At 42.7% G+C, this 12,032-nt stretch overlaps 1 protein-coding gene across 1 annotated transcript; it reads right to left on the bottom strand.

Annotated features, from left to right (window-relative positions):
• Positions 1 to 2,506: 2,506 nt before the first annotated feature.
• LOC134081737 (zinc finger protein 41-like) lies at positions 2,507 to 12,032 on the bottom strand. Its single transcript, XM_062537584.1, has 7 exons — positions 11,954 to 12,032; positions 11,440 to 11,619; positions 10,931 to 11,044; positions 10,049 to 10,238; positions 8,985 to 9,052; positions 8,678 to 8,783; positions 2,507 to 5,184 (listed from the first exon to the last, which is right to left on the bottom strand). The coding sequence occupies exons 1-7, from the start codon at positions 12,023 to 12,025 to the stop codon at positions 4,544 to 4,546; spliced, it is 1,371 nt and encodes a 456-aa protein (XP_062393568.1). The 5' UTR covers positions 12,026 to 12,032; the 3' UTR covers positions 2,507 to 4,543.

Here is a 12,032-nt window from a genome sequence, read left to right as displayed (position 1 = left end):
CTTCAGCAGAGACAGCTGTTCATATGACAAGAATATGAAAACATAAATAAAAACAAATAAATAGAAGTAGCATTGCAAATAGTATAGCAAATCAGTGGACCGTATCCTCTACCAGTTCTACTGAGTAACTCCAACCAAACCCAGTTCTACTGAGTTACTCCAACCAAACCCAGTTCTACTGAGTAACTCCAACCAAACCCAATTCTACTGAGTAACTCCAACCAAACCCAGTTCTACTGAGTAACTCCAACCAAACCCAGTTCTACTGAGTAACTCCAACCAAACCCAGTTCTACTGAGTAACTCCAACCAAACGCAGTTCTACTGAGTAACTCCAACCAAACCCAGTTCTACTGAGCAACTCCAACCAAACCCAGTTCTACTGAGTAACTCCAACCAGACCCAGTTTATTACCAAACCCAGTTCTACTGAATAACTCCAACCAAACCCAGTTCTACTGAGTAACTCCAACCAAACCCAGTTCTACTGAGTAACTCCAACCAGACCCAGTTCTACTGAGTAACTCTACTCTGTGTGCAACTCTTATGTTAGCAGGTGAGTGTGTGTCTTGATCGCATAAAGTCTCTTTAAACAAACAAACACACCTGGTTGGCCTGTGTCAGTGAGTGGTCCTTCTCTCCCAGGTGTTTATACAACTCATCGATCTTCAGCTTCAGCTGCTTGTTCGACTCCACCTGCTCTGTTAGGCTCCGCCCAGTCTCCGCCTCCTTCTCCTCCAGACGACGAATCAGCATGCAGAGCTCCTGGTTCCGACCTACCTCATGCTGAAAAGGGCACAAACGTGTCAAAACACACACACACACACACACACACACACACACACACACACACACACACACACACACACACACACACACACACACACACACACACACACACACACACACACACACACACACACACACACACACCCTTCCGGAGTGAGGTTTCATGCACAAGTTCTCAGCATGATTACAGTTTGAAAGCAGATATATTATATTGATACTGTACAAGTGGCCCCTCATAACTGACAGAAAAGACCGGCGTCTTTCTCTAAGACCAGTTCAGAGAGGTACAGCCTAGGTGTGTGTGTGTGTGTGTGTGTGTGTGTGTGTGTGTGTGTGGCTAACCTATCCTGTGAGTATGAAAAGAGAAATAATGTATATCACAACGCAAAAAAAGGTACATATTATGTGTGTGTGTGTGTGTGTGTGTGTAAAGAGAATGTATATCACAACACAAAGTACACGTGTGTGTGTGTGTTACCTGTAATGCTTGTGTGATGCATTGGGTAGCCTTCTCCAGATTGATGCAGGCTTGCTTGTGAATCAAGTCCATAGGCTGACTAACCTTATTGTTCCACCCACACACACACACATACACACACACACATTGAATCGGGAATAATCTCTTTAAAATGCATGGGGTTAGTTAACATAAACATGTGGAATGATTAATCCCATATTATCACTGTGGTCTGGACATGGATAGTGTATACATGTATATGTATAGTGTATATCATTTTGTTATTCCAATATAAATAATTTACAATACGAAACCAACTATAGGGCTCGGGAACACGCCTCGCATTCTAGGAATATTGCCGCCATGTTGGTAGCGCACGGAGCGTAATATCCATTCATTCAAATGCAGAACACAAGAAGCAGAAATATAGTATAGCGATTGTTTTCCTCTTGCGATCGTGGGTGTGCTGTTACACCCCACTACACAGCAACATACGACCAAGAAGGCAAAAACTAGGAACCTACTAATAAGTTTTCACGTCATGATCCCGAGCCCTATTAACATCAATATTTTACCTCTATTTCTGGCAATCTTGCCTTTTGGCCGCGATTAGCTTTCTTGGTTTTCTTCATTCCAGCAAGAGTAGCCTCTGCTTTACGCCAGTCCCGCACAAGCTTCTCACTCGTTCCATACTTTCTTTTAGGGGGCATTTCGTTTGGTTTCAGTTTTTCTCAGTTGTCTGAAGTTGAAGTTGACTGACACAAGAGCGCGACGCCCACCCTCGTGCCAACTCTTCGTAGCCTGAAATCGGTGTGCTTCTTTGACTGGGACAGCGCGGAGTCGAAACCTGCTACATGTCGCCTTCAAGTTAAGATTAACGGATAACCTTTAGATACCGAAATTAAAAAAAAATAAATAAAAAAAACTCACTGGAATTTATTTAGATATAGCCTACCTGAGCATACTTGTCCGTAGCACTACTAAATATGTTAGTAGAAGCCCCCCGTGGACATCTAACTGGGTTTTTTTTTTTTTTGAGCCAAGGTTTAGTGGAGTATAGAAGCTTTACCGCCCTCTACCGTGCGGGATGAGAAGTTGTACAATACACATTTTTCCGTCTTCTTGGTCCTGGTAGCCTAAACCAGAGAGGACTTTGCCTAAACGCTGTCTCAGAAGAAAGCAGCCTATACACTGTGCCTTTACATTTTATTATTGAGCACATAACAAGTATACAACCACTTGTATACAATAAAAACAGGTCAAATACGCCAGGGGAGGCCACAATATAAAAATAATTACCATTAAAGAAAACAACTCAATTTACATACCATTTGAAAAGTACAAATGGTGTGTGTGTTCTAACAGCCTTCTTGTTGCTGCAACAGGATAGAAATAATAATAATAATTTTTTTAAATATATAAACATTTTGCTTAACAAGGCTCTGAGAGACAACTTTGTTGCCAACATCTAAATGACAAAAAATATTAACGGCACCCAGATACACCACTAGGTGTCCTCCTTGTATTTTCTAAGGCCTGTAAGAAGCACTGACTGAGAAATAAAGATTAGTTAAAGCACCCATGGTATTTCAATGTAAAATGTAAAATGCAACACAGCAAATTTCTAAGCATCTTGGAACTACATGCTACTAGCTTTTCAGGTGTTGTGTGTAAATCACTGCAAAAGTAGCAGTGCTTTTCCTGAAGGATAACATTCCAAGTTTGTATAATATTATGCTTATAAAATTGGCTGTTTGTAGCCTATGTGTTGTAACTATCAGTGAGTAGTATATCTACGGGGCTGCAAGACCTGCCATTAATACATCTACATGAGAATGTGAATGTGCATACGCTGTCCTATTGTGATTTGTGTTGTGTGTGTGAGTGTAGGCCTACAGCTGAAAGATAGGTAGACAGATAGAATTTTAGAAATAAGTCATAACATGTAAATGCGGACATGTTGGAGTTCTTTTGTCACTTTTGGGTACTATAGGCCAGTTGGAACTGCCCACCTCAATGAACTATGCTAAGCTATGCTAACAGTGGGCGTTATAGGCCGGTTGGAACTACCCACCCCACTGAACTATGCTAAGCTATGCTAACAGTGGGTGCTATAGGCTAGTTGGAGCTGCCCACCTCACTGAGCTATGCTAAGCTATGCTAACGGTGTTACTGCACAGAGGTGAGAAGGGTGTGTATTATCTCATGAGCATTATCTCATTGCATGAGAAAAGCAGGCAGAGGTCGGAAGATGGGGTCGGCCAAATCGGCTCATACTTTGTATGTGTGATAAGCAGGGGGTCAAGGCCGCGTAGATTAGCTTCGGCACGTTAGCAAGCGTCATTTTCAAGTATGGCGCCCCATGGAGCATTTAGAACCAGCTCCGTGCACGAAAATCCGTGTTGGGCACGAGCTCTCATGCGCGCACATGTTGGTGGACGGGTACCTACAGCCAATCATTACTCCGTGCGACATTCCACTGGACTCGGGTGGGCGTTCCCGAGCAACTTTTTCTGCTTGTTGTTACGCGGCAAGCAAGGTATGTGCATTATCGCCACCCTCTGAACTGGAGGATGACTCTCTTTTTACAGAATGTCCAATTAAAATCAATGTAGGTCCATGCGTAATTTCCAGCTTTGGAACTTTGCGCATGGTCAGAGCCGACTGGCACTGGATCGGAGCTCCAGTGTTCAATATGGCGTTGACGAAAATTGGCCGGATTTACTAGCCTAGCCTCCGCCATTCATTTGAATAGAGGGCGGGGCTTAGTCACTCTCTCCAGTTATATATAATACCTCCATGGTGATAAGTATGTGGAACTATGAAGTGCACCTTTTGGTCTTTAAAACTATGCTACCTAGGCTCTATGGAAATATAAAGCTTATGTTCATATTTAACACATCAGGATAATCAGGGTAGCCATTGCAATTTCAGTCATTTTCAGACATGAATTGTTGGATTTTTGAGGGTCTCTGACAGGGGTCCCAGAACAAAAAAAAAGCTGGAGGGTTTTAAGTATCTGGCTGTTCATAGTTCCACATACTTATCACACATACAAAGTATGAGCCGATTTGGCCGACCCCCATCTCCCGACCTCTGCCTGGTTTTCTCGTGCAATGACTCTTAACTCTAGCGAAGACAGTGAATAAGCTGGGCACATCAAAATGAATCCCTATTTTCAAACTACAGAAGGTGGTTTTCCACCGACAGCAAACCCGGTGTTCAACTGGTGCCGTTCGGAATTCGAGAAGGCTCAGGGACTTCATTCACTGACGGTGGCTTCACAGTACACCACGCACTTATACGGCATCTCCTGTGTGAGTGCGCAGATGTACTTTGAGATTACTGTTTTGGTAGAAACCCTTCCCACATTGAGTGCAATGGTACGGTCTCTCTCCTGTGTGAATTCGCTGATGCACTTTGAGGGATCCCTTTTGAGTGAAGCTCTTCCCACATTCAGTACATTGGTACGGCCTCTCTCCTGTGTGAATGCGCTGATGTACTTTGAGATCTGTCCTTTGAATGAAACTCTTCCCACACTGAGAGCACTGGAAGGGTTTCTCTCCAGTGTGAATGAGTTTATGTCGCCTGAAAGTGGCCCCATCATTGAAAGTCTTGCCACACTGAGTACATTGGAAAGGCCTCTCTCCCGTGTGAGTGCGCTGGTGCAGTTTAAGGTTTCCCTTTTGAGTGAAGCCCTTGCCACATTGGGTACAGTGGTAAGGTTTCTCTCCTGTGTGAATGCGATTGTGATCCTCAAGATGCTTACGTAGAATGAACCTCTTGCCACACTGGGTGCATTGGTATTTTCTCACTCCTGTGTGAATACGGAGGTGGGCTTTGAGATTATGACTGAAAGTGAAACTCTTGCCACACTGAGAGCAGCAGTATGGCTGCTCCTTTGTGAGTATGCTTGAAGGGGAGGGAGACGATCCTTTTCCTGTTCAAACAGCACAAACAAAAGGAAGACACAGTTACCTAAACACATACTGGACCAGGTCAGCTTAGAGTTCTGCAGTTGAAAAAATGTCTGCATTCTGTTACGAGATTTATCCATATACTTACAGGAAGGCCACAAAGGGCATGCAACCAAAGATCCTTGATTATTGACAAGATAGAGCAACATAATGCATCTCTACGGAAGCAAAATTCGAACAGTTCCTGTCTGCTTAAAGAGGCGTGTTGCAAAGACGTCAGAGTGAAATATCGATCTCTGTCAGATTGGTAAGCAGTTCAGTTCGAATGTAACAGGTCTGCTTAAAGGGGGATTTAGCCCCCCTCCCCTTTGCGAAGACAGAACGCGGAAATGATCGAACGTTTGCGCCTCTCGCTCCGCTTTAACCCTCTCTGATGTAACTGAGGTATGATCCATTTGTGTAGCGCAAAAGTAGATTCAGAAGTCTACTACAAACACTCTCACTGCTATGAGCACTGAGTCTAGTGTAGCCAGTTCTACTGATTATACCGGAAGCTCATTTTTGCAGCAGAACGCTACGGAACGCTTCAATTAAAAGTGCACGTGGTGTCTGCATCTGTAGGCAATAGATAGATAGATAGAATCTGTATCTCTATGGAAGCACGTAACCTAAGATCCTTCATTACTGACAAGATGGAGCAACATAATGCATCTCCACCTAAGATCCTTCATTACTGACAAGATAGAGCAACATAATGCATCTCTATGGAAGCACGTAACCAAAGATCCTTCATTACTGACAAGATAGAGCAACATAATGCATCTCTATGGAAGCACGTAACCTAAGATCCTTCATTACTGACAAGATGGAGCAACATAATGCATCTCCACCTAAGATCCTTCATTATTGACAAGATAGAGCAACATAATGCATCTCTATGGAAGCACGTAACCAAAGATCCTTCATTACTGACAAGATAGAGCAACATAATGCATCTCTATGGAAGCACGTAACCTAAGATCCTTCATTACTGACAAGATGGAGCAACATAATGCATCTCCACCTAAGATCCTTCATTACTGACAAGATAGAGCAACATAATGCATCTCTATGGAAGCACGTAACCAAAGATCCTTCATTACTGACAAGATAGAGCAACATAATGCATCTCTATGGAAGCACGTAACCTAAGATCCTTCATTACTGACAAGATAGAGCAACATAATGCATCTCTATGGAAGCACGTAACCAAAGATCCTTCATTACTGACAAGATGGAGCAACATAATGCATCTCTATGGAAGCACGTAACCTAAGATCCTTCATTACTGACAAGATGGAGCAACATAATGCATCTCTATGGAAGCACTCCACCAAAGATCCTTCATTACTGACAAGATAGAGCAACATAATGCATCTCTATGGAAGCACGTAACCAAAGATCCTTCATTACTGACCAGATGGAGCAACATAATGCATCTCTATGGAAGCACGTAACCAAAGATCCTTCATTACTGACAAGATAGAGCAACATAATGCATCTCTATGGAAAATCCTTCATTACTGACAAGATAGAGCAACATAATGCATCTCTATGGAAGCACTCCACCAAAGATCCTTCATTACTGACAAGATAGAGCAACATAATGCATCTCTATGGAAGCACGTAACCAAAGATCCTTCATTACTGACCAGATGGAGCAACATAATGCATCTCTATGGAAGCACGTAACCAAAGATCCTTCATTACTGACAAGATAGAGCAACATAATGCATCTCTATGGAAGCACTCCACCAAAGATCCTTCATTACTGACAAGATAGAGCAACATAATGCATCTCTATGGAAGCACGTGACCTAAGATCCTTCATTACTGACAAGATAGAGCAACATAATGCATCTCTATGGAAGATCCTTCATTACTGACAAGATAGAGCAACATAATGCATCTCTATGGAAGCACGTAACCAAAGATCCTTCATTACTGACAAGATGGAGCAACATAATGCATCTCTATGGAAGCACGTAACCTAAGATCCTTCATTACTGACAAGATAGAGCAACATAATGCATCTCTATGGAAGCACTCCACCAAAGATCCTTCATTACTGACAAGATATGCAAATGCAATGAAAAAATATGCAAATGAGGCTATATCTGATTAAATATGCGTACATATACACTCTTGAAGCAACAGCTTTTCTGAGGTGATCGCAATGTTTATCTGACCATGTAGTGTAAGAATTCTGTTTTGATATTTGGGGGTCTAGCAGCAAAGCTGCAGAGTTTCGATAGGCCTACGCATAAGCGTTTACTCAATACAGCCAATCAAGATTGACTGCTAAGCGTTTACTCAATACAGCCAATCAAAATTGTCTGCGAAGCAAACAGGTGAGCTCATATCTCACCAACGCTTTGATGTATGAAGTCCAAACTTGGTATGTGGACTTGGTACCTGATTGTGTGGACGTGCTAGGAAATTGGAATTATTTGGCATCCATAGGGCCTCTACTATGAGCAATAGAAGTCTACTACAGACGCTCTCACTGCTGTCAAGATTTTTAAATATTTTTAAAGGTGTTTTCTGTACTTTCTGTACATGCAATGAACATGTTCCACCATGAGGGCGTCTCAGCCACAGTAGCCACGATTATGACTAGATGCCAACTGTATGTATTGATTATAGTATAAGCTAATTGCCAACAGTATGTATTGATTATAGAATAAGCTAATTGCCAACAGTATGTATTGATTATAGTATAAGCTAATTGCCAACTGTATGTATTGATTATAGTATAAGCTAATTGCCAACAGTATGTATTGATTATAGTATAAGCTATGACTAGATGCCAACTGTACGTGTATTGATTATAGTATAAGCTAATTGTTGACTAGATGGCAACTGTACGTGTATTGATTATAGTATAAGCTAATTGTTGACTAGATGCCAACTGTATGTATTGATTATAGTATAAGCTAATTGCCAACTGTATGTATTGATTATAGTATAGCTAATTGCCAACTGTATGTATTGATTATAGTATAAGCTAAATGCCAACAGTATGTATTGATTATAGTATAAGCTATGACTAGATGCCAACTGTATGCATTGATTATAGTATAATTGCCAACTGTGTGTATTGATTATAGTATAAGCTAATTGTTGACTAGATGGCAACTGTGTGTATTGATTATAGTATAAGCTAATTGATGACTAGATGCCAACTGTATGTATTGATTATAGTATAAGCTAATTGCCAACTGTATGCATTGATTATAGTATAAGCTAATTGGCAACTGTATGTATTGATTTAAGTATAAGCTAATTATTGCGGCAGACGCTACGGAACGCTTCAGTTACATGCCCGTTTCAGCCTCCATTCCACTTCAGCCATGTCATTTCACATGTGTGTGTGTATGTGTGTTTGTGTGTGTGTGTGTGTGTGTGTGTGTGTGTGTGTGTGTGTGTGTGTGTGTGTGTGTGTGTGTGTGTTGCTCTTTCCTCATCACTACCTACCTGAATGGCTGTACTCTCCATACTCTTCATCATCACAATCATCATCTTCATCTTCAGAGACTGGAGCCTCCAGCAGCCTCTGACCGTCAGACGAGACCAGCAGAGTCTGAGACGAGACATTTATTAGTTTAGCTGACCATATTTGAACATTTGACCATTAGCATGGCATGGTTTCATGAAATGAGTTTACGAGTGAATTGGAATTAGCATGTCAAATCAAATGGGTTAGCAGTAATATTAACATTAGCATGTGAAATCAAATGGGTTGCAATCGTGATATTTTGTACACACAATCCCAAAACAGTACCTGGATCTGTTCAAATTTAATGTCTGCAGCTGAAGGGACAGTGTACTCCACTCTGGGGTCAGCTCTCTCTAAAGCAGGAACAGAGGACATTCATATCATTTATTTAGCTGAAGGGACAGTGTACTCCACTCTGGGGTCAGCTCTCTCTAAAGCAGGAATAGAGGACATTTATATTCACACCACTTTATTTAGCAGAAACCCTTAGAATCAATACATTTGTCAGACACACTAACACAGTCATCGAGAATATTGTTTTAACAAGGGACGTTGAGTCAAACGTCACTAACATTTTCAGAAATTGTTGTTTTAACGTCACTAACATTTTCAGAAATTGTTGTTTTAAAGCAGCATAAAACAATATTGTTGCTATAAAGCAGCACAAAACAGTATTGTTGTTTGAAAGCAGCACTAAACAATATTTCTTCTCGGGGTCCCCCTACAGTTGAGAAACACAATAATAAACTAACAAATTTCTTTTATTATTATTTAGCAGAAAAGTAGGAACATAACTCTGATATAATATAAGGAATGCACCGACAGCAGTTTGTAGAAAGAGGTCTCCTAACTCCTGTAGCACAGCAGCTCACTTAGATTTCGGAGGAAGGGGCGGCAGTGTTGCTACCCGAACATAGGCAGTTGCTAGGTCAGTGGTTGCTAGGGCTGTGATGGAGGAGACCAATGGCAGGAGTGCCGTCCGTCTAGTTATGTGGGTGTCTGGCATCAAAATGGCCGTCAGTCTAGTTATGTGGGTATCTGGCATCAAAATGGCCGTCCGTCTAGTTATGTGGGTATCTGGCATCAAAATGGCCATCCGTCTAGTTATGTGGGTATCTGGCATCAAAATGTTTTTGGCCCCCCAAAAAAACAGTCTTTACAATGCCTTTAAGGACGAACATTAAATACTGATTCAACAAAACCAGTTTAAAGTGTGTGTGTGTGTGTGTGTGTGTGTGTGTGTGTGTGTGTGTGTGTGTGCGCGTGCGTGCGTGCGTGCGTGCGTGCGTGCGTGCGTGCGTGCGTGCGTGCGTGCGTGCGTGTGTGTGATCCTCCCCACAACTCCTCACCATACTGACTGCACTCCTCATATCCATGAGCAGCGTTTTCTTCTTTAATCCCAGAGAGTAGAGCTGGTATCTGATCGCCAGACGAGACCAGTTGGACCTCAGACGACATCAGCTGTTCTGACCAGACCAGCGGCTCCTCAGCTGCCGTCAGCTGGTCTGGTTGGAGAGGAGAGCTGGGACTCCTGATTTGCTGCAAAACACACGACAGGCATTAGAGTGTGTGTGTGTGTGTGTGTTTGTAGGTGTGTGTGTGTAACTGTGTATATGAGTGTGTGTTTGTATGCGCGTGTGTTTGTGTGTTTTTTTAGATTGATTTTTGCTACATTGCGTGAATTTTTTCTTGCAACCTGACCCCCTGGTAAAAACTCTGTAGATGCAGGGAGAGAGAGAGAGAGAGAGAGAGAGAGAGAGAGAGAACGAGAGAGTGTGTGTGTATTGTGCGTTACAACAGTCTGTAGATGGAGAAGTGTGTGTGTGTGTGTGTGTGTGTGTGTGTGTGTGTGTGTGTGTGTGTGTGTGAGATGTGTAATGTGTTTGTGTGTAGTGTAGTGTCTGTAGATGGAGGAGAAGAGAGAGAGTGTGAGCGTGCGCGCGCGTGTGTGTGTGTGTGTGTGTGTGTGTGTGTGTGCGTGTGTGTGTTCATCTCACCTTGATCTGGCTCTCTCCACCCTGTAGCAACTCATCCACGTCCTGACCCGTCCTGTGTGTGTGTGTGTGTGTATGTGTGTGTGTGTGTGTGTGTGTGTGTGTGTGTGTGTGTGTGTGTTCATCTCACCTTGATCTGGCTCTCTCCACCCTGTGGCAACTCATCCACGTCCTGACCCATCCTGTGTGTGTGTGTGTGTGTGTGTGTGTGTGAGTGAGTGTGTGTGTTCATCTCACCTTGATCTGGCTCTCTCCACCCTGTGGCCACTCATCCACACCATGACCCATCCTGTTGGGGCTTTGCAGATGTTGATGCAGGTCCCTTAGCTCATTCTTCAGGAAAGCCACAGTCTGTATTGAAACACACCCACACACACACACACAGAGACAACAACAGTGTGCCAAAATAAATAAATAAATAATAAACAAATAAATACAAATAAACAGTGTGGAAAATGAGTGGAGTGTATCCTCTCACAGTTCTACTGAGTAAGTCCAACCGAAACCAGTTCTACTGAGTAAGTACAACCAAACCCAGCCATAACTCTATTCTGCAACCTAAAGTGTACTCACACACACACACACACACACACACACACACACACACACACACACACACACACACACACACACCTGGTTGGCCTGTGTCAGTGAGTGGTCCTTCTCCTCCAGGTGTTTCTGCAGTTCATCACACACACACACACACACACACACACACACACGCACACACGCACACACACACACACCTGGTTGGCCTGTGTTAGTGAGTGGTCCTTCTCCTCCAGGTGTTTCTGCAGTTCATCAATCTTCAGCTTCAGCTGCTTGTTTGACTCCACCTGCTCTGTTAGGCTCCGCCCAGTCTCCGCCTCCTTCTCCTCCAGACGACGAATCAGCATGCAGAGCTCCTGGTTCCGACCTACCTCATGCTGAAAAAGGATCATCAAGGATGTTAGATCTCTCTCTCTATCTCTCTCTCTCACATAAACACATAAGACACACACACACACACTCTATCTCTCTCCCACGTACACATAACACAAACATACACACTCCAAACATTTCTTTCTTAATACATAGCTTACTGCCCTTATTCTATTTTTTTTTACAGTTTTTTTTATATTATTTTTGAGTGTTGTACTTGAGAGCATATTAACTGGAGTCAAATTCCTTGTTTGTTTACGCAAAACTGGCCAATACAGCTCAAAGCAATTTTGATTCTGCACACAAAGGTTTGAGTGTGTGTGTGTGTGTGTGTCTTACCTGTAATGCTAGTGTGATGATTTGAGTGGCCTTCTCCAGGTCGATGCAGGCTTGCTTGTGATTCAAGTCCATATGCTGA

This window comes from Sardina pilchardus, chromosome 1 (genome assembly GCF_963854185.1).
Source record: "Sardina pilchardus chromosome 1, fSarPil1.1, whole genome shotgun sequence".
Classification (NCBI taxonomy): domain Eukaryota; kingdom Metazoa; phylum Chordata; class Actinopteri; order Clupeiformes; family Clupeidae; genus Sardina; species Sardina pilchardus.
Note: the sequence above shows the minus strand (reverse complement) of the source record. Positions and strands in the feature narration are given on the sequence as shown.

Bases quoted from the DNA above. Each gene is read 5' to 3' on its own strand.
- LOC134081737 (XM_062537584.1), bottom strand. From the start codon at position 12,025: ATGGACTTGAATCACAAGCAAGCCTGCATCGACCTGGAGAAGGCCACT. The intron at 10,239-10,930 runs GTGAGATGAACA...TGTGTTTTGCAG, and splicing joins GTGGAGAGAGCCAGATCAAG to CAAATCAGGAGTCCCAGCTC. The intron at 9,053-10,048 runs GTGAGGAGTTGT...TTCCTGCTTTAG, and splicing joins TGAGGAGTGCAGTCAGTATG to AGAGAGCTGACCCCAGAGTG.